We start from the raw sequence: 19818 nt of genomic DNA, 5'->3' as shown, positions 1-19818 counted from the left end.
CCATCCCCCCCTACATGATCACAATAAATGGTCCAGTCCATTTTATTGGCTTCTGCATTTAAACCAGCTCCACCCTCAGCCTCCTCTTCCACCCAAACCAGGACTGGAGCAGAGGCCAGGTAGCTCAAAAAGAACAGAAATATAATTAATATAACACATACTCATATAAAACAACAAACAATGCAAAACAGAGTCTGTGCCACCGTTTGGACTATAGCTTAGTGCTGTCATGCATTACAGGTAAATTCAAAGTATTAAATTGGTTAACTTATGATCACAGAAGCTTTAGAGCACAATGTAAACGTAAGACAAAAAGATCAAATGAATATTACCCAAGTATTTCAATTGTGTGGTTGCATGCAGCCATCACACATTGCTTAAGAAACCCTATCCCCTTAGATACCAAGTCTTAGGACAGAGGACCATTGCTGTTCCTCTCCACTTACTAGAGATTTTTTTTTAAAAATAATTGTTTGTAAAACTTTTTGTTCAACAAATACAATTTTTTTCTGACTTTGGAAATGTGATGATGTATAATTAATAACTAATAATTTCCTACTAATAACTATAGACTAGTCATGTTTAGGAGAAATAGTTCACTGCAGAGTTTGACTGTAAAATAAAATTAAAACAGACAGAAAAAAATTATAAATACTCAACAATTTAAGTGGTTGTTTACATGACCCAAATGAATTCATTCAGGATGACTTGTCTTCACCTGCCATTGACCTAAACTTGTAATGCTTTTAATCTATTGTCTAAACAAAAAAAACATTTACTGGATCACAAAAATAACCACAACAGTTTGATTGGATTTGTTTCCTTTTTTATTCAAATTCAGTTTGACAGTAAGAATTCAATCTCATGCTGCTGTCAGTCATCTGTTCCTGTGTACACTTTAACGATATTTCTCAGACAATGCACGAGCCACGGCAGCCAGGAACTTGTCCATCGCCACGTGGACCTCAGGAGTGAAATCGTTGGGAAACACAGTGGCCAGGACCACGAGGAGGTTGTGAGCAAGAACCTGTGAAAAGATGAAGATCACATTTTTTAAAAAAAATGCCATGCTGTTAGAAAATGCATGCCAGGGTTATTTATTTCTGTTTATTTGAATACTGCGATTCAGTATTCAGTACTGCTACAAGAAGTTAAACATTAAATGTACATTAAGCTTAGAAACAAAGAAACTGCAACTAAACCTTCATGAAAAAAAACACAACGAAATCAGGACCACTTTCAGAATTTATTGTATGTCAGTACCTTGAAGTTAGCAGGGTCCACTCTCAGAGTGAAGGCGTGCAGCTCACTGAGGCTGAGAAGACCACCGGTGAGATCATCAATTTTGCTGACAGCATCAGTAACTGCAGTCATCACGGTTGCTCCGTGCTTCTTCACCGGGGCAGAGCCGGGGCGCAGGTCCTTCCAGTGGGAGAAGTAAGTCTTGGTCTGAGGGTACACTGTCAGCATCCTGGATAAAAATGTAAGGTGAGTTAACAGTACATATATTTTTTTAAAAAGGAGCAGGTTAAAGTAGTCAATTTGGGTTCGTAGATTATAAGTCATAATCCATATTTACCTGGAGACAGCATCACAGCCGATTTGTTCCTCCTTTCCAGCCACATTAGCCCAAAAGGCTTTGACTGTGTCCTTGTCCTTAGCAGAAAGACTAGTCATCTTGTCTGTTGGATTTCTGTTTGAAGTTGTCTTGACCAACAGAAACGCTTTAGGCTTTTATATGTAGAACAGTAAACGGACACACCCGGCACACCTCAGAGATAGCAACCTGGACAGGCCCCCAGTGACATGTAACGCCTTTGGTGAGATAAACGGTAAACCAATTGTCATGCTAGCTAAACTACTAAAGAAAAAGAGTAAATCATTAAAGATGTTTGAATGGTGTTCACTTAATTAAAGTGCACACAATGAAAAAATAAATAAATAAATCAAACCAAAGACTTGAAAAGAGAAATGTATTTCTGAAGAATAGAACCACAAAGTAACATACTTTTATAAATACCTCAAATTTTAATATCTGTTAGTCTATAGCCTACATTAACAAATTAAATTGTGTTTTTGATTTCAACTGATTTAATAACTGTTTATCTTGAGAAATGATACATTTTGATAGACAATTCAGTTTTTAAGGTGAGGCATACATTTATTTAATTATTTATTTTTTAACCTATTTCACAAACAGGTTAAAAAATATAATAAAAAAAACAATCAATTTAATGGAGCGAGAAAATACCTTTTTGGCCAGTATGACTGCTTTTAATTTCACTTTTGTAATGATCTCTTGTTGGATATGATTTGCATGTTAGTGCTCACGTCTGAATGCAATATCAGTTGTTTTGGGGTCAAACCGTCTCAAATCAAGGCTTCTGCTCTACAATTTTTCATACATTGAAATCTGCAGCAATGTTTGAACATGAATCTTTCAAAGACTATCAAAGATAGAATCCTGAAATGTTCACTGGTCTTTCTTAAAGTCACAATTAATACAGATCCTGAAATTGAGACAGATACATCACAAAATGTGTGAGCTAGTTCCAAAATGAAAGAAAAACAACAACAACAACAACAACAAAAAACTCCAGTACTCATGCAAGTCCCATATTTGAGCACACATTAATTAAAAACTTCAAAAATTAGGAAAATGCCATTTTCAATATAACTTGTACCACAAGAACAACAATATCAGTAGGTTGTCCTGTCCAAATACAACAAAATATAGATAGATAAATATAATAGAGTTTTCAGATGATACTGTAATTATACCTCAGAAAGTAATTTTGTTACATGTGTGCATATTTTTAGTTTTTAAGACTTGGGTCAGTCCAAACTCAAATCATCACATTTTTATAACATTTTCTGTTCAACCTTCTCCAGTTTGCATTAAAATGTTATAGTTCAGAGTTTGGACATATATTACAATTGCTGTGAAATTTTAGCTTTATATATTAAAAACTTCACCATCTAGTTTCCAGTTCCGCTTTCCCCTGTTTATATAAAAACCTTTTGGTCCAAAGTTTCAATATACAGTATATACTGATTGCTGGTAATTTTAGATTCATATATCAAGTAAGTTTTTATATAGTTTTTTTTTCCCCAAAGGACACTTTCATGACATTTTTCTTGCTAAAGCCTGTTTTCACTGTCCTTTCTTATCAAAATGAATCAGAATTGATCATTTGGGACAGATATTTGTCAGAGCATTGGCTAATAAAATATGAAAAAAATGTCCTGTAAAGTTCTGTGTTCGAGCACACACTAATAAAAAACTAAACAATAACCCTAAAATAAACACAGAATACTTCTTAACACTAGATTCTTATTCACAAAAATGAAGAACATCCCATTTTCATATAACTTTCATGCTGGACTAAATAAATATCACAAGCTCAAAATTCTGGAATTTCCAGATAATGCTCAATTTATAACTGAGAAAACAATTTTGTTAAATATGTGCATGTAATATTTTATATTTTGAAGAAATTTTCTAGTTACATATCATGCTGAAACTTAGTGCCATCAATAATTTGGGTTAAAATATACAAGGAAACAACAAACATATATAACTTAAAGTATTTTATATATAAAGCTAAGATTGTACAGCAATCATGATATGTCCAAACCTTGAAGCATATAATATTTTTCTATTCAAATTTGAGGTGGTTTAACAGTAAAGGTTCTGTAAATGTGAAGATTAGTGATGGAACGACCCTCAATGAAATCTATCAACAATGACATTTTAGAACATATTTAACAATTTTTTTTACTAAGTTATGATTAGAGTACAACATGTATTACATTAACTTCAAATCTTTCAGAAATCATCACTAGTTATTTTTAAGCAATTTGAAGTTTTCAATTAATATGTACTCAAATATCAGACTTTGCAGGAGTGCTGGACATTTCTTTTTTTGTTGTGTTTATATTTCAACTAACTCAGACTTTTTTTTGTTTCTGTCTCAAAAATCTGGCAGATCCTGATTCTATTTTATTTCATTTTCAGGCTTTTATGTGTAAATGTTTGAACATTAATTGGAGATATTCATGTTCAAACATGTAGATTTCAACGTGCAAAAAAAGATTTGAAAGTAGGTCAAAGGACAGTTTTTGGCCAAATTGGAGACGGTTGAGCAGGAAATGTTCTAAAAGTTGGCTGATTTGAGATGGAATGACCCATTTGTTTCTTTACTTGTTATCTATTATTTATTATATTATAACTTCTACTGTCCTTGTGGCCAGGTTTCTCTTAAAAGGGTTCTCCTTTTGTTTTTTTTAGGTGAGACTTTTACCTGATTAAATAAAGGATAACAGGCGAGTAAGTAACTGTAATTTGATATCTCAATCAAGAAATAATATTGTGCTTTACTTTTTTTTGTAAAGCTGTACATTTGAAAATTTATGGATAATGAAAATAATTATATTTTGGCATTAACATTTTAATTTAAGTGTTTGTACATATTGGTGGTTTGACCATTATAGAAACATAAAAAATGCTTTAAGAAATTAGGTCAGTTGTGGCACAAACCTCATATTGGCTGGTGATCTAATAAATTTGAACACTGCACTAAAAACTTTTGTCATTTAAACTCAAAGACGTAATTTAAATATAAACATTTACAGTGGATTGTACGGCTAAGGGATTCTGATTTAAAATTTCAATACTGCAGTTAACTAACATTTGTACAGGCACTTACAATTACGTTAACTAAGGTTTGGATGACGTTTGTTTCTGTGTTATCTAAACTTCCAACAGGTGGATCCACCCTGAGAGCAATAAATGTTTCCTGGAAATCTGTGTGTTTATCTAACGTTTTTTGGGAGCACAGAAGAGCTCACACATGGCTTACAGTTGAGATTTCCCCTTTAGATAGAGGTGATCCTGCATTTCAGTGAAGTGTGAAAAGGAAAACATACAATTATGAAAGTTAATGAGGCTCAGACTAATAAGTGTGTTGTGAGTTCATAAGGCCTATGAACATAACTATAACAAAAAAAGTGTTGGTCTTATGTGTAGTTAAATAAACAACAATACATTCTGTAGTGAACTTCGTTTCCTTTATGAGTGTATCTTATTGTTCTTGTCTTACTAGATCTAAACACCATGAAGACCTCCCATTAAGCTTTAGTATTTTTGGTGTCTTTAAAATACTGACAAAATCTCTAATTTCAAAATTTAAGCTCACACATTACACTGACAGCTTCTGTATTTACGTATTTGTGTTAATTATTTAAAAATACAAAAATGTTTGTTATACTTAACATGTAAAATTAATATTGAAGGAGAAAAACTGATTTACTTTTCTAACTGAGATTATATATTTCTTTATGTCACTTCTTTCACATGCTCTGGCACCAAAAGCCCGGTGCCTACGCACTTCAGTAAAGATATTTAGATCTGGAAACTGTTTGCTGTTGAATTTGGGCACTTCATACCAAGAAAAATGATTGACTGATACACAATTTTAATTTTGAACAAGAAATTAGAATTTTACAGACACTTTAAATACCAGAGTTTCTCCAAAAGTTCTCTTTTCCATTGCACTGACTTACAATCTGGAGTTGGCTGCTCACTGCTCCTAAGCATTTATATCTATATTAGGTACCATGTGTTGGAGAATTATTATCTAAATATATAAATATATTGTTCATACATTAAAGACTTACACAGCTACAGCAAATTTATGTATTCTGTATGACTAAAGCTTATCTTACCAGTCACAGTAATTTTGGTAATTCTAACAGTGAAAATTTTCAACCATCAAAACCAATTAAAAGGAGAAACAAAGATAATTGTTAATTAGATCCTTGATCAATTATCCAAATATGGATTGAATTTGTCCATAATAAAAGTTTCAAACTAATTTTTGATTCATTTTGATGGTTTATTAAAGCTGAACTCAGAATCGTTAAACTGAACCAGTTTAGTCAACTCCCACTCTCCAACTCCACCCAATTTCATATCTTTGGGTGGAGTGAAACAGACCTTTAAAAGCTGCACTTGGTGACCTGCTGACCAACAGGACAAGTGAAAAACTCAACAAGACAAAATGGTTGTGTGGACAGACTTTGAGCGCACCACGATCAAGGACATCTTCTCCAAGATTGACTATGCGGTCGTTGGACAAGCAGCTTTTTCCAGGTGAAACATTGTTTGTGTTTATATTAACATAAAGAAATTGGGGTTAATTGAATAGCATCTTTATGTGCAATGAAAAAAGCTGGCATATTTTTTGCATTACACAATGTAATTTTTTCTTTTAGAACTAAGAGCAAATCGGTTATTTATATATTCCCTCAGGTGTTTGATTGTCTATCCCTGGACTCAGAGGTATTTCGGTGGATTTGGAAACCTCTACAATGCTGCTGCCATCACATCAAATCCAAGGGTTGCGTCTCATGGAAAAGTCATCATGGAAGCTCTGGAAAAAGCAGTGAAGGACATGGACAACATCAAGGCCACATATGCAGAGCTGAGCGCGCTGCACTCTGAGAAACTGCAGGTGGACCCTGACAATTTCATGGTATGTATTGAATTAATGGTACTGATTATCATTGTTATGTGTGTGCGAGTTGAAGATTGCTAAAGCATGTTTTGTTGTGTTACAGCTCCTGGGTGACTGCTTGACCATTGTGGTTGCTTCTCAATTGCGTAAAAACTTCACTGCTGAGGTCCATGCAGCTTTCCAGAAGTTCCTGGCAGTGGTGGTGTCCTCCCTCAGAAGACAGTACTACTAGAGAGCTGCAGAGGCCCGTCACATGCTCTGTTTTAAACCCTTGTCTCAATGAGCTTTAAACAAAATAAAATATTAAGCAACTTCAGAAATTTCCCTGTTTTCTTTTTCACTTTGTTTATGATTAAAATAAACTGTCTGTAATGATAAGTTAAACTTAAAAACCCCCAACAGTTTACTAATTTTAGTGTTAAATCACCAAAATGTAAAAGTTTATATCTACCTTATTAGCAAAATAAATTTCAATATCAAAAGCGAAATGATACATATAAAAGTCATGCAACAACCACCTAGATATTATATGGTGCATCAAGTAAAATGGAAGCACACTCAATGTTATGATCCCGCTCAAAAATTATAATGTAAAATGAATCCATTGAACTCACAGCTTGTAAAAACAAATGTGACGACTAAACACAGCAAAGTATGTGGTGCAGGCTGATATAACAATAAGAGCATTAAAAACCATGCAACCAAATGCATGCACATAATGTTCAGGACAAGAACCCAGTTTTTGTGGATTTGCTTCCATACATAACCACAGTGGGTTGTAAATCAATCAGTCAACATGTGATTGAAGTGCTTGCTTTCAGCTCTAAATCAAGAGGTTTTACAAAAATGTTTCATGAACTGTTTTAGAATTAAAGTAATTTTTATACAAAGTCCCCAGTTTGAGAACTTGAAAAATTATAGGACAATTGACTAATAAGCAGCCACACCAAACAACCTTAAACGCAATGAAATACAAGTGCATGCTGACAAAAATTATTTCTGTGGTGAGGAAAATAAAACTTACAACATCTAACACTCTTGAGGAGTTGTCAAAGTCGCAATCAAGAGATACTGAGTTTGCTGAGTTTGCACCAAGGTCCAAACCACTGATTACACTGAAGACCAAGAAAGTCAAATTAGGCTTTGGCAGAAAGTATTTGAAAGAATGTAAAATTTTTGTGAAAACCCTTGAATTAAAGCTGAAAGTCTGGATTTCAATCACATATTGATGGTTTCATTCACAATACAGTGTGTATAGTGGCAACAATAAAAACTGTATCTTTATTCCAAATTTTATGAAGGTCTCCTTTGGTCTTTGTTTCTGGGCTCGATCTACCTATTTAGTCACAAAAGCTTTTTTCTACCACAGAGAAAATGGGTTAATGTTTTGTTTTGTTTGAAAATTATTGTTTTATCTAATGGAAATAACTTAGTGTCCAGTGTTTCTGTGACTAAATCATATTTCTTTATTAATTTCAGTAATTGGCCAGTTAACAGATAACAGTCATGCATCAATGGCAGCGCAGTGGTGCGGTGATTAGCGCTGTTGCCTCGCAAGACGGTCCTGAATTTGATTCCGCCACCTAGCTGGAGCCTTTCTTTGTGTGTCTGCATGTTCTCCCCGTGTTTGCTTAAATCCTTTAGGTTTTCTAAGTTCATTTCTATTATGCCTAGGTTGCCATTATAGACTTTTTTTTTTATTAGATTCCCCTTTGTGTCTTCAACCCCTGTATTAAGTCTCCCTTGCCCTTCATGTGTTTCATGTCTGCGTGTCTTGTGTTGTCAAGTTCTTGTTGTCATGTCTGCGTCTAATTATGTTTCTTCTTTTATTCTGAAGAGGTCTTGTGTTCCTATGTTCAATGTGTTTACTGTACAATATAAAGCGCATTGAGGTGACTTTTGTCATAATAGTTATTATTTAAATCGCTATAAATGACTATAGAAAAGAGAAACCAATGCAGAATTTGAAAGTCAAGTAAAAGTGTCCCAACTGCTCTGAATTCAGATCTTGATTTTACTTCAGGTTTTCAATGGACTTCTCTATGCTATGTATGTAGCTTCAGATGTGTTATAAGCTTAGGGGAAGAACTAAACAACAAGGAAAACTCCTGCTTGGCTTTTGTCAAGTTGTACTACATTTTTGCAAAGTCTTCTTATTACCCCCCTACAAACAGCCAAGTATTTATAATCATATCAAAGGTTAGGGTCAGTCTACATCTCTTAAAAAAATGGATGTAGATGTGGGCCAATGTGTTGTTGACCTGAAATAGAAAGCTTTTAAATCCTTTTAACTTATTGTTTGCAAACACAAGAAGAATATAAAAATAATCACAACAGTTTGATTTTTATTTTATTATTATGTTTCATTATTCAAATTGAGACATCTGCTCATGTGTACACTTTAACGGTATTTCTCAGACAATGCATGAGCCACAGCAGCCAGGAACTTGTCCATCGCCACGTGGACCTCAGGAGTGAAATCGTTGGGAAACACGGTGGCCAGGACCACGAGGAGGTTGTGAGCAAGAACCTGTGAAAAGATGAAGATCACATTTTTATAAAAAAAACGCCATGCTGTTAGAAAATGCATGCCAGGGTTATTTATTTCTGTTTATTTGAATACTGCGATTCAGTATTCAGTACTGCTACAAGAAGTTAAACATTAAATGTACATTAAGCTTAGAAACAAAGAAACTGCAACTAAACCTTCATGAAAAAAAACACAACGAAATCAGGACCACTTTCAGAATTTATTGTATGTCAGTACCTTGAAGTTAGCAGGGTCCACTCTCAGAGTGAAGGCGTGCAGCTCACTGAGGCTGAGAAGACCACCGGTGAGATCATCAATTTTGCTGACAGCATCAGTAACTGCAGTCATCACGGTTGCTCCGTGCTTCTTCACCGGGGCAGAGCCGGGGCGCAGGTCCTTCCAGTGGGAGAAGTAAGTCTTGGTCTGAGGGTACACTGTCAGCATCCTGGGTAAAAATGTAAGGTGAGTTAACAGTACATATATTTTAAAAAAAGGAGCACGTTAAAGCAGTCCATTTGGGTCCAGATTATAAGTCATAATCCATATTTACCTGGAGACAGCATCACAGCCGATTTGTTCCTCCTTTCCAGCCACCTTAGCCCAAAAGGCTTTGACTGTGTCCTTGTCCTTAGCAGAAAGACTGGTCATCTTGCCTGTTGACTTTTCGTTTGAAGTTGTCTTGACCACCAGAAAAGCTTTAGGCTTTTATATGTAGAACAGTAAACGGACACACCCGACACACCTCAGAGATAGCAACAGGCTCTTGGACAGGCCCAACATAGCTTTGAAAACTACTGAAGAAAAAGAGTTTTAAATGGTGTTCACCTATAAAGTTAGTGCACACAATAAAGAAATAAAACTAAACCAAAGAGTGGAAAAGGAAAATGTATTTCTAGACAACAAAATCAAATCAGTTTTATTGTCACATCACATGTGCAGGTACACTGGTACAGTACATGCGAGTGAAATTCTTGCGTGCGAGCTTCACAAGCAAAAATACAATAACATAATAACAAGCAAAATATAAGAGCGGGTAAATCTGACAATTATACGAATAAATATATGTACAATATAAGAGTATTTGCGCATTACTGAATGTGTATACTAAATATGTATATCTGTGTGTGTGAGTGTGTGCGTGTGTGTGTGTACATATTTTAAAAATAAAATAGAAAATCATGAAATATAATACTTTTTCATAAATACCTAAAATTGCAATGTTTTTGGCTCATGGGTTACATTAACAAATGAAAACTGTATTTTTAACTTTGACTGTTTATTAAAATAATTGTTTATCATCTAAAATAATCAACTTTGATAGACAGTTCAGTTTTTAAGGTGAGACATTAGTGAATCCCGTATTTATTTATGTTGCAAACAGATATCAGAATGGAAAACAATTAATTAATGATATCAGAGGATTTTTATAACAAGGCATTTTCTTTTCAAGCATGAGCTAATTTTTTATATTTTGACAGCTGCAATCTTAACAGTGGATTAAACATTCTTATTTTGCTTTTTACACAGGAGATTTTGGACCCAGATTTGGATGGTGGTCTAATTCATTCAAGCAAAATTTGATGTAATTTCACTTCAAATTTATGATTTAAATATAGACATGTAGATTGCCAAGGAGTCATTACTCCAAATTGAAATTCTGCAGTTAACTGCCGTTTGTTCAGGCAGTTAAAACTTACGATGACTAAGGTTTGAGGATGACGTTTGTTTCTGCCTTATCTAAACTTCCAACAGGTGGATCCACCCTGAGAGCAGTAAATGTTTCCTGGATATCTGTGGGTTTATTTTTACTTTTTTCTTTTTTTGTTCACAAAAGAGCTCAAAAGTTGAGATTTCCTGTTTAGACAGAGGTGATCCTTCATTGCAGTGAAATGTAAAAAACAGGACATAAAATAATAAAAGCTAATGAGGCTCACATGTATACCTGAGTAGACACAATTAGCTATCTGAGTGGTCAGAGGCTAAATTCGCAGATTTTGAGAGTGACGAATGAAAATAATTTAGAATTTAATTTATGATTCAATGATAATGAAAAAACTGAATCATTTTCTTTGATTCAGTTTGATGGTGAAGTGAATATAGTCCTGCCAAACCCCACACTGGCACATCCCACTGTCTAACTCCACCCAACTGCATATCTGTGGGTGGAGCGAAACAGACCTTTAAAAGCTGCACGCCGTGACCTGCTGACTAACAGGACAAGTGAAAAACTCAACAAAGCAAAATGGTTGTGTGGACAGACTTTGAGCGCACCACGATCCAGGACATCTTCTCCAAGATCGACTATGCGGTCGTTGGGCAAGCAGCTTTTTCCAGGTATGACCATGTTTCTGATATTCACTCCCTTAAAGAATGTGCAAGATTATATGACTCTATATATGACTCTTCTTTAATAATTGTGAGCTATTTAAAATTGTCTGTTTCCGCAGGTGTCTGATTGTCTACCCCTGGACTCAGAGGTATTTCGGTGGATTTGGAAACCTCTACAATGCTGCTGCCATCACATCAAATCCAAGGGTTGCGTCTCATGGAAAAGTCATCATGGAAGCTCTGGAAAAAGCCGTGAAGGACATGAACAACATCAAGGCCACATATGCAGAGCTGAGCGCGCTGCACTCTGAGAAACTGCAGGTGGACCCTGACAATTTCATGGTAGGCAATGCTGAACTGATGGTACTGGCTTCTATTGATATTTATGTATTTATTTAGCATGTTCATGATATCTCATGCATGTTGTGTTGTGTTACAGCTCCTGGGTCACTGCCTGACCATTGTGGTTGCTTCCCAGCTGAGTAAAGCCTTCACTCCTGAGGTACACGCAGCTTTTCAGAAGTTCCTGGCAGTGGTGGTGTCCTCCCTCAGAAAGCAGTACTACTAGAGAGCTGCAGAGGACCGTCACATACTCAGTTTTTTTAATCATGTCTTAAGGAGGCTTAAATAAATAAAACAATGGGCATATTCTTCACTTTGTTGTTTTTTCCTTTTCCAACATTTGTAATTATATCAGGGTGTAGCAGAAGAGTTAAATGGTGGGTGTATCTTGTAGTGCAACCTATAAATGAGCCTATTCTTTTAATTTTTAAATGTGTCCTCCCTCAGAAAACAGTACTACTAGAGAGCTACAGAGGACTGTTTTTAAAGTGTGACTCAAAATGCTGATAATAAATGCGATATATGAAGCATATACCTCAAGTTGTTCATTTTATTTCCCCTTTTTTCAGAATATATGGTCATATTAGTAAATAAAAGTAACTCTTTGAGAGTCTTGTAAGCTTTGTTCATATATAGAAAAATATATAGGCCTACACACTGTTCTTTTATACTGTTCTGTGAGACAGCTGATGTACAAACGAAATACAACTACATCCAAACACAAACACACACAGACAAATGTGAGCAAGGTGATACTTGTAAAAGGAAAACACCATTGTGTCTTCTAGTTGATGGTATCCATAACAACCATGGTATTGGATCGATTGCAGTGCAATAGGGTTGATAATTTGTTTGTATTCTCTAAATTCAGTATGTAGCCCACTGAACTTTGTGAGATAAGTTGTGTCGACTCATTAGTGTAGAACGACATTAAAAATGTGTTAAGAATTCGTAAACTGTATGACATGACTCATGTCATAAATCCTGATACACTGCTCTCCCCTACATAAACTGCCTATATAGATTTAAAGTATCAGTATCAGTATTGGTATGGGCAAAACTGGGCCTTTATTTACTTGGTATCAGATCGATACCTTATTCTGCATTATCCCACATCACTACTATCTTCTTCTGGGGTGTTTTTTTTAAAGGCATAACTTCTAGTAAATCAGATTGTGCTGTAACTGATCGAGGTCAAATAAACTGTCAATTACTAATAAGAGCATGTGACCCTGGCCATGGTTATAATGAAAATAAAGTTTGCAGCGTTTGGTTTTATAAATCATTTGAACGTACACATTTTTTTCTTTGCTTTACAAATTTTGTTGGTTATTGCATTGCTCTGGACAATTATAAAGGAATCATAAACAATAATAAAGATGTTCTCAGCAAACTACAGCATGTGCTGCTGTGTTGTGTTCTGGGTTTATCTTGGATTGGATTTTCCATGTTATTTTAAAGCATAATTGCTGCAGCAACAATATATATACAGGCATCTAAAAAGCTATTTTATAGAATGAATAGAATTAATGTTGATATTATTTTAAAAAATATAATCGTCAGAATATTAATTTGTGCTGGGATCTGCAAAACATCGGCAGCCTCCTATAGCCTGCAATAAAGTTATAGCGATGTTACTTTTATTGCACAACATTATAGCTGTAGAAACAAATAAAATCGTTACTCTGTGGCAGCTCGCATTTAATGGTTAGAAAGGTAGGCTATTACTTTGAACACTCTTTCTGTGTTTGCACATTAAGTTTTATTTAGTGGCCAGCTGAAAGCTTATTGGTCACTCATCTTGACTTTTAATAAATTCTGGCACATTTTGTTGGCCTTTCATCTCAGCCCTCCTTTATTACACGTATATTGTTTTTATTTTTTAGATTTGCCACCAAATTGAAAGTTGATATCAACTTTAAATAAATTCACTTCACCACACAGATAACAGCAGTACTGTATTAGATTTATTTATTTGTTTTTACATTAAAAATCAGTTTGGGAGTATCCAAGCCCATGTTGTTGACCGTCAGAGTGCAATTTATCGGTACTTTTCAGACAGGGCAAGCGCCACCGCAGTCAGGAACTTGTCAATAGCCACGTGGACCTCGGGGGTGAAGTCGTTGGGGAATGTGGTGGACAGGACCACAAGGAGGTTGTGAGAGAGAACCTGTGAAAACATGATAGCCACATTTAAAGTCACATTTAATTGCTGTAATATTCTGCAAACATTTTTTTTTGTACGATTGAACCGCACAGTCTGGGTTAAGTGTAATTTAGACAGAAAATAGATATGCTTGAGAATAGTGATTTGGGAAGAAAAACTTGGGATGTCTAAAGACAAAAAAATATTAAATCTATTAAATTATTTTTATATTAATACGAAAATGCACAAAAGTTGTGATCTGTTTTATTTAGGTCCAAACCTTCACAGCAAAACACTAAAAAGTTTCACTGCTATGATTTAATAAATAAGTACCTTGAAGTTTGCAGGGTCCACTCTCAGAGTGAAGGCGTGCAGCTCACTGAGGCTCAGAAGAGCTCCGATCAGATCATCAATTTTGCTGACAGCATCAGTAACTGCAGCCATCACGGTTGCTCCGTGCTTCCTCACCGGGTCAGAACCGGGACTCAGGTCCTTCCAGTGGGAGAAGTAAGTCTTGGTCTGGGGGTACACTGTCAGCATAGGTAAAATGTAGGTTAAGTAAATAGTAGGTAAAAAATGCAGCAGAGGGTCTGTCCAGTTGGGGTCATAGGTTGTATATCATAAGGCATATTTACCTGGAGACAGCATCACAACCGATGTCCTCCTCCCTGCCAGCCACTTTAGCCCAGAAAGTTTGGACTATGTTCTTGTCCTTTTCGGAAAGGGATGTCATGTTGCCTGTTTTTGTTTTGTTTTTCGCTTTTCCTGATCAGCTCAAACTACGGGGGCTTTTATACATGAAACAAGCAATGGACACACCCGGGCCACCTCAGAGATATGACCACAAGGTTCTGCTCGAGATAAACGCAAGATAAAATTGCGATGGTGGCTCTGAAGACCAGTCCGTAAGCCAGTCTCAAGGCAGTGTTTATTTATTCATTTATTTAATAAATTAATTCAATTAATCCAACTGAATACTAAAAGTTTGCAGTTTTAAAACCCAAAACATAGATTTCCAGTGACAGTGATTGTTGTCTTTGAGTCTGTTGCTGTTCATATTAATGTGGTGCTGAAATAAGTCAAAGCAGTAAAATGGACATTTTAAATTTATAATAACAACAACAACAACAACAACAACAACAATAATAATAATAATAATAACAATAACAATAATAATAATAATAATAATTATTATTATTATTATTATTATTATTATTATTATACAAGAACATATTATAAAAATTACGTAGCATACAGCTTAGTACTGAAAAACCAAAATTAAACATGTAGAGGACTAGAAATACTGATTCAAGTTCTAGATTTTGCAAGGCTGTCAGTTACCAACATGATGACGTTATATCTTAGCAGCCAACACCTTACTGAAACATATCTGATGTTCAACAGGTGGGTGCACACTGAGCCGTTAGCCTCAGGAAGGAAAGTTGATTTCTAGGTTCCCATGTGAGCACAGGGCATGATAACTCTGCCAAAATCAACCTAAAATTAGCGGAAGAGATATAGAAGTATGGAAAAATGAGACCAAAAAAGTTTCAATAAAAACCAAAATGCTATCTCTCCAGCGCAGTGGAATCTTCTGGGGTTTTTTTTAATCTCACCTTATCTTTAAACAATTCTTTATTTATGTTTACTTACAGTTAATTAAGCTAATTAAAAAAAACGTCTGCAGATCTGTTAAATGAGACTGGGATTTGGTCTGTGAGTCAGCTCGATTCAGAAGGTGTTCTTATGATATTCTGAATTTCCCGAACTTAAAAATGTAGCTCTGTGTGATTCCCTAACATTAAAATGATTTTTTAAAACTGTAATACTGAAAACATCAGGTAACGAAAACGTTTATGAATAATGAAACTAATTAACTAAGCTGGCACAAATGTGACGAAGACTTACACTGGAAAGCTTGTTTTCTCTTGACTGATTTTCAAGTTACACGAACAAAGAAGTACAAAGCGTTACATGTAACTCGGTTTATCCACCCTACTGTCCTACTCCACCCAACTGCATATCTTTGGGTGGAGCGAAACAGACCTTTAAAAGCTGCGTGTGGTGGGCTGCTGACTAACAGGACAAGTGCAAAACTCAACAAAGCAAAATGGTTGGACAGACTTTGAGCGCACCGCGATCCAGGACATCTTCTCCAAGATCGACTATGCGGTCGTTGGGCAAGCAGCTTTTTCCAGGTATGACCATGTTTCTCCCTTAAAGAATGTGCAAGATTATATGACTCTATATATGACTCTTCTTTAGTAATTGTGAGCTATTTAAAATTTTCTGTTTCCGCAGGTGTCTGATTGTCTACCCCTGGACTCAGAGGTATTTCGGTGGATTTGGAAACCTCTACAATGCTGCTGCCATCACATCAAATCCAAGGGTTGCGTCTCATGGAAAAGTCATCATGGAAGCTCTGGAAAAAGCCGTGAAGGACATGGACAACATCAAGGCCACATATGCAGAGCTGAGCGCGCTGCACTCTGAGAAACTGCAGGTGGACCCTGACAATTTCATGGTAGGCAATTGTGAACTGATGGTACTGGCTTATTGATATTTATGTATTTATTTAGCATGTTCATGATATATCATGCATGTTGTGTTGTGTTACAGCTCCTGGGTCACTGCCTGACCATTGTGGTTGCTTCCCAGCTGAGTAAAGCCTTCACTCCTGAGGTACACGCAGCTTTTCAGAAGTTCCTGGCAGTGGTGGTGTCCTCCCTCAGAAAGCAGTACTACTAGAGAGCTGCAGAGGACCGTCACACACTCTGTTGTTAAATTGTACCTCAAAATGATGTTAATAAATAAGATATATGAAGCATATACCTCAAGTTGTTTGTTTTATTTCCCCTTTTTCATAATAGGACCGTTACATACTCTGTTTTTTAAATCATGTCTTGAGGAGGCTTAAATCAATAAAACAACGAGCTTATTTTTCACTTTGTTGTTTTTTCTTTTTTTTTTTCTAGCATTTGCAACTATATCAGGGTGTAACAGAAGAGTTAAATAGTGGGTGTAAGATATTAATTAGCCTATTCTTTCAAATTTTAAATAAGATGGTGTAAAATAAAAATAAGTCATGCTGTGACTTTCGCATCAAAGGACCTCTCATAAATTATGACGGATGATAAAGTATTGTGGTGTAAAGTATTTTTAATGTACACCACACAAAAAAACCCAAACAAACACGGCAGTTTCATTGCATTTGATTTATTCAGATTCAGACTGGCAGTGAATTGCTATCTGAGCCCCTGCCGCTCGTCGCCTCCAGTATGCAATTTATCGGTATTTCACAGACAGGGCACGAGCCAAGGCAGCCAGGAACTTGTCTAAAGCCATATGGACCTCAGAGGTGAAGTCGACGGGGAACATAGTGGCCAGAACCACCAGGATGTTCTGAGCAAGAATCTGTACAAAGATCGTGACACTTCTTTAGCAGAATCAGGGATTATGACATCAAAGATCAGTTATCTGAATCATAACTCAGTCTATCCTGTGTTTCTTCGGTGACAGTGTCGTGCTTTGACTTGCTGACAACACAGGCAACTTCCCTGTTTGTTTAAAAGTGTAACATTTTTGCGCTGCAGCAGCTGAAACACACATTTCATTTATCCTAAAGATAACTGTAGCTCGATGTCACGAATTGGGGTTCAACTTATGATTTATTTATATTTGCATATGGCCTTATCCATGTGTGGATGGGACAGATTTATAGGCTTCTAAATCAAAGAATAATTAATGATGACGTTACAGTTCCTCACTAGAAGGGATGCAGTCTCAACCAGTAGCCTATGGAGGCACATTTAAATAAAAACTACTAAAAAATGTTTAAGCAAGCGTTTAATTTGTAGTCCAATTAATCTTTAAAGCAAACCCACAGGTTTTCTGAACCGCTTTCATGATTTAATAAACAAATACCTTGAAGTTTGCAGGGTCCACTCGCAGAGTGAAAGCATGCAGCTCACTGAGGGTAAGAAGACTCCCTGCCAGGTCGTCGATTTTGTTCACAGCATCGGTTATTGTAGCTGCCACCATTCCTCCGTGTTTCCTCAGTGGGGCAGAGCTGGGGCTCAGGTCCTTCCAGTGGGAGAAGTAAGTCTTGGTCTGAGGGTACACTGTCAGCATCCTGGGCAAAAACACAGGTGAATAAGCCAGTAAGTAATAGATAAAAATGCAGAAGCGGGTTAAATTCGCCTCGTGTTTTTTCTTATTTACCTGGCAACAGCGTCACCGCCAATGTTATCCGCCCTTCCCGACACTTTAGCCCAAAAGGCCTTGACTATCTCCTTGTCCTTAGCAGAAAGACTCATCTTTCCTCTGGACTTTTTTTTTTCAAGTTCAATGCCGTGTTCGCTGCAAACGGAGGGGTTTTATGGATGCAGTGGAACATAGGCACACCCAGCCCCCCTTCAAGATAATGCTATAGGCGTTTGGAAGGATTCCAAATGACATGTAACAGCTGGCATGAGATAAACACGAAACCAAAGTCTCACGGTGTTCTATAATATAGGACGAAACAATCAGAATTATATTTCCCACGGGCATCCAACTGAAGCGTACAAAACTGACAGCTAGTGAAACCCTCGTATCACCTGCTCAAACTGCTCAAACTTGGACGTGCTGGTAATGCTCGGACGTTAAAAACTGGCCTTAATGAATTAACTGGCTGCTAAGAAACACATATGGTATGTGTACAAGCCAAATATCTTATCGTTTCAGCTTTGCCCCACACTGGAAATGCGCTCTTGAGGGATGGTAAGGGTCTATAAATAACCTCCACTTTACTCAAAACTACTGCTTCATGTTTATGACGGCCAAGAATAACTTTTTAAACATACATACATTTGTATATATGCTTGTGTTTATTTACTTTATTAACTGCCTTTGTAATTGCAATTTATATGAGATAAATTAAATCAGTACGCTTTAACAATCAGTCCGTGGATTCTGATTTAAAATCTAAATTCTACAATTAATTAATAGGCCTGTTGGTTGTGCTATCAGTTACAAACATGATGATTATGCCATTCGCCGCGTTCGTTTTTACTGTGAGGCTTATCGTTTCAGTGGGTGGGCCTGTTTTTAAAAAAACAAAACAAAACATGATAATGCAGGAGCAGCACTGGCTGCACCACGACATATCGACGCGGTTACAATTATACATTCGCTCTTGGTGTTAGTTTATTTCATTGCATTGCAGGGAGCAGTGGCGGAGCGGGGGGGTGACTTACTGGACTTAAGCCCGGGTTGTTTTGTCAGAAGCCCGGGGTCTTTTGGAGTGTAATTTTTTCATAGTTAGATGCCTGGCTGACAACTGTATAAAACAAAAACTACACACAATATTCGAAGCACATAGTGCACACTGTGGAAATTTATGACTGTGCGTGAATCCCTCCTAATATTGGTATGATCCGAGCTCAGCGACTGAGCGAGGGGCCGGGGGGAGCTGCTGCCTGTTGGAGAAACGGAGCCAAGCAGACTAAGGAGAGCTGAAGATCGACCAGGTACCAAAAGCAAATCATTCGTACTGTACAAATAATGTAAATATGACGGTGAATCACAAGAAGCTTCTGATAGGTTAGCAGAGTCCATGTGAGTAAATTGGTGGCTGCATATAAGGCAAAACACAGCCTGTTTCTTTGAAATGGGAAAATCAACCAAAGATGTCAACCAAAACACCAGGAAAAGAACTGTGGAGCTCCATAAGTGTGGCTCAATTTTGAATACAATTGGGTGCCATTTTTGATTAAGAAATACAGATAGTTTCTCCCTTTACTCTTAAAGTTAACAAACATGTTTTTATATTTATCAATCTAAAAAAATAAACATTTAGTCTGATTTGATGTTACAATTAAAAAAGTGTTTTTATCTGAAAAGTGTGTAAATATCTGGTTTCAACTGTATATTTGATGATTGTCAGCACAAAGAGGGAGAGAGAGGAGCAGAGA

At 36.3% G+C, this 19818-nt stretch overlaps 7 protein-coding genes across 8 annotated transcripts; 3 read left to right on the top strand and 4 right to left on the bottom strand.

Moving 5' to 3' along the window:
• Window positions 1-898: 898 nt before the first annotated feature.
• On the bottom strand, window positions 899-1677 carry LOC146633939 (hemoglobin embryonic subunit alpha-like). Its single transcript, XM_085352652.1, has 3 exons — window positions 1580-1677; window positions 1264-1471; window positions 899-1027 (listed from the first exon to the last, which is right to left on the bottom strand). Exons 1-3 carry the CDS (start codon window positions 1675-1677, stop codon window positions 899-901), a joined length of 435 nt encoding a protein of 144 aa, XP_085208778.1.
• Window positions 1678-6062: 4385 nt separating this feature from the next.
• On the top strand, window positions 6063-6750 carry LOC146633938 (hemoglobin subunit beta-like). The gene is made up of 3 exons (XM_085352651.1): window positions 6063-6154; window positions 6314-6536; window positions 6622-6750. Exons 1-3 carry the CDS (start codon window positions 6063-6065, stop codon window positions 6748-6750), a joined length of 444 nt encoding a protein of 147 aa, XP_085208777.1.
• Window positions 6751-8919: 2169 nt separating this feature from the next.
• Window positions 8920-9696, bottom strand: LOC146633937 (hemoglobin embryonic subunit alpha-like). The gene is made up of 3 exons (XM_085352650.1): window positions 9599-9696; window positions 9286-9493; window positions 8920-9048 (listed from the first exon to the last, which is right to left on the bottom strand). Exons 1-3 carry the CDS (start codon window positions 9694-9696, stop codon window positions 8920-8922), a joined length of 435 nt encoding a protein of 144 aa, XP_085208776.1.
• Window positions 9697-11290: 1594 nt separating this feature from the next.
• LOC146633936 (hemoglobin subunit beta-like) lies at window positions 11291-11944 on the top strand. The gene is made up of 3 exons (XM_085352649.1): window positions 11291-11382; window positions 11496-11718; window positions 11816-11944. Exons 1-3 carry the CDS (start codon window positions 11291-11293, stop codon window positions 11942-11944), a joined length of 444 nt encoding a protein of 147 aa, XP_085208775.1.
• Window positions 11945-13759: 1815 nt separating this feature from the next.
• LOC146633935 (hemoglobin embryonic subunit alpha-like) lies at window positions 13760-14663 on the bottom strand. Of its 2 annotated transcripts, none has more exons than XM_085351717.1 (3): window positions 14499-14663; window positions 14198-14404; window positions 13760-13888 (listed from the first exon to the last, which is right to left on the bottom strand). In XM_085351717.1, exons 1-3 carry the CDS (start codon window positions 14595-14597, stop codon window positions 13760-13762), a joined length of 435 nt encoding a protein of 144 aa, XP_085207843.1. In that variant the 5' UTR covers window positions 14598-14663. The 2 variants fall into 2 exon arrangements, with proteins under 2 accessions (XP_085207843.1, XP_085207844.1); XM_085351718.1 differs by having other exon boundaries at window positions 14198-14394; window positions 14492-14585.
• Window positions 14664-14746: 83 nt separating this feature from the next.
• Window positions 14747-16612, top strand: LOC146633934 (hemoglobin subunit beta-2-like). Its single transcript, XM_085351895.1, has 4 exons — window positions 14747-14765; window positions 15948-16062; window positions 16166-16388; window positions 16484-16612. The coding sequence occupies exons 1-4, from the start codon at window positions 14747-14749 to the stop codon at window positions 16610-16612; spliced, it is 486 nt and encodes a 161-aa protein (XP_085208021.1).
• Window positions 16613-17149: 537 nt separating this feature from the next.
• LOC146633933 (hemoglobin embryonic subunit alpha-like) lies at window positions 17150-18180 on the bottom strand. Its single transcript, XM_085351720.1, has 3 exons — window positions 18086-18180; window positions 17789-17996; window positions 17150-17278 (listed from the first exon to the last, which is right to left on the bottom strand). Exons 1-3 carry the CDS (start codon window positions 18178-18180, stop codon window positions 17150-17152), a joined length of 432 nt encoding a protein of 143 aa, XP_085207846.1.
• Window positions 18181-19818: the final 1638 nt, after the last annotated feature.

Source organism: Diplotaxodon limnothrissa, linkage group LG4 (genome assembly GCF_057381915.1).
Source record: "Diplotaxodon limnothrissa isolate DT_005_m linkage group LG4, D_limnothrissa_male_GT1.1, whole genome shotgun sequence".
In the NCBI taxonomy this organism is placed as follows: Eukaryota; Metazoa; Chordata; class Actinopteri; order Cichliformes; family Cichlidae; genus Diplotaxodon; species Diplotaxodon limnothrissa.
The sequence above is the reverse complement of the archived record's forward strand: the minus strand, read 5'-3'. Positions and strand labels throughout refer to the sequence as shown.

Excerpts from the sequence above, each read along its gene's own strand:
- LOC146633939 (XM_085352652.1), bottom strand. The coding sequence starts at position 1,677 with ATGACTAGTCTTTCTGCTAAGGACAAGGACACAGTCAAAGCCTTTTGG. Across the intron at positions 1,472-1,579 it reads GGCTGTGATGCTGTCTCCAG|GATGCTGACAGTGTACCCTC; the intron begins GTAAATATGGAT and ends ATTTTTATCCAG. Across the intron at positions 1,028-1,263 it reads TGGACCCTGCTAACTTCAAG|GTTCTTGCTCACAACCTCCT; the intron begins GTACTGACATAC and ends ATCTTTTCACAG.
- LOC146633937 (XM_085352650.1), bottom strand. The coding sequence starts at position 9,696 with ATGACCAGTCTTTCTGCTAAGGACAAGGACACAGTCAAAGCCTTTTGG. Across the intron at positions 9,494-9,598 it reads GGCTGTGATGCTGTCTCCAG|GATGCTGACAGTGTACCCTC; the intron begins GTAAATATGGAT and ends ATTTTTACCCAG. Across the intron at positions 9,049-9,285 it reads TGGACCCTGCTAACTTCAAG|GTTCTTGCTCACAACCTCCT; the intron begins GTACTGACATAC and ends ATCTTTTCACAG.
- LOC146633933 (XM_085351720.1), bottom strand. The coding sequence starts at position 18,180 with ATGAGTCTTTCTGCTAAGGACAAGGAGATAGTCAAGGCCTTTTGGGCT. Across the intron at positions 17,997-18,085 it reads GGCGGTGACGCTGTTGCCAG|GATGCTGACAGTGTACCCTC; the intron begins GTAAATAAGAAA and ends GTTTTTGCCCAG. Across the intron at positions 17,279-17,788 it reads TGGACCCTGCAAACTTCAAG|ATTCTTGCTCAGAACATCCT; the intron begins GTATTTGTTTAT and ends ATCTTTGTACAG.
- LOC146633935 (XM_085351717.1), bottom strand. The coding sequence starts at position 14,597 with ATGACATCCCTTTCCGAAAAGGACAAGAACATAGTCCAAACTTTCTGG. Across the intron at positions 14,405-14,498 it reads GTTGTGATGCTGTCTCCAGG|ATGCTGACAGTGTACCCCCA; the intron begins TAAATATGCCTT and ends TACATTTTACCT. Across the intron at positions 13,889-14,197 it reads TGGACCCTGCAAACTTCAAG|GTTCTCTCTCACAACCTCCT; the intron begins GTACTTATTTAT and ends ATGTTTTCACAG.
- LOC146633936 (XM_085352649.1), top strand. The coding sequence starts at position 11,291 with ATGGTTGTGTGGACAGACTTTGAGCGCACCACGATCCAGGACATCTTC. Across the intron at positions 11,383-11,495 it reads GGGCAAGCAGCTTTTTCCAG|GTGTCTGATTGTCTACCCCT; the intron begins GTATGACCATGT and ends CTGTTTCCGCAG. Across the intron at positions 11,719-11,815 it reads TGGACCCTGACAATTTCATG|CTCCTGGGTCACTGCCTGAC; the intron begins GTAGGCAATGCT and ends GTTGTGTTACAG.
- LOC146633934 (XM_085351895.1), top strand. Across the intron at positions 16,063-16,165 it reads GGGCAAGCAGCTTTTTCCAG|GTGTCTGATTGTCTACCCCT; the intron begins GTATGACCATGT and ends CTGTTTCCGCAG. Across the intron at positions 16,389-16,483 it reads TGGACCCTGACAATTTCATG|CTCCTGGGTCACTGCCTGAC; the intron begins GTAGGCAATTGT and ends GTTGTGTTACAG.
- LOC146633938 (XM_085352651.1), top strand. The coding sequence starts at position 6,063 with ATGGTTGTGTGGACAGACTTTGAGCGCACCACGATCAAGGACATCTTC. Across the intron at positions 6,155-6,313 it reads GGACAAGCAGCTTTTTCCAG|GTGTTTGATTGTCTATCCCT; the intron begins GTGAAACATTGT and ends ATATTCCCTCAG. Across the intron at positions 6,537-6,621 it reads TGGACCCTGACAATTTCATG|CTCCTGGGTGACTGCTTGAC; the intron begins GTATGTATTGAA and ends GTTGTGTTACAG.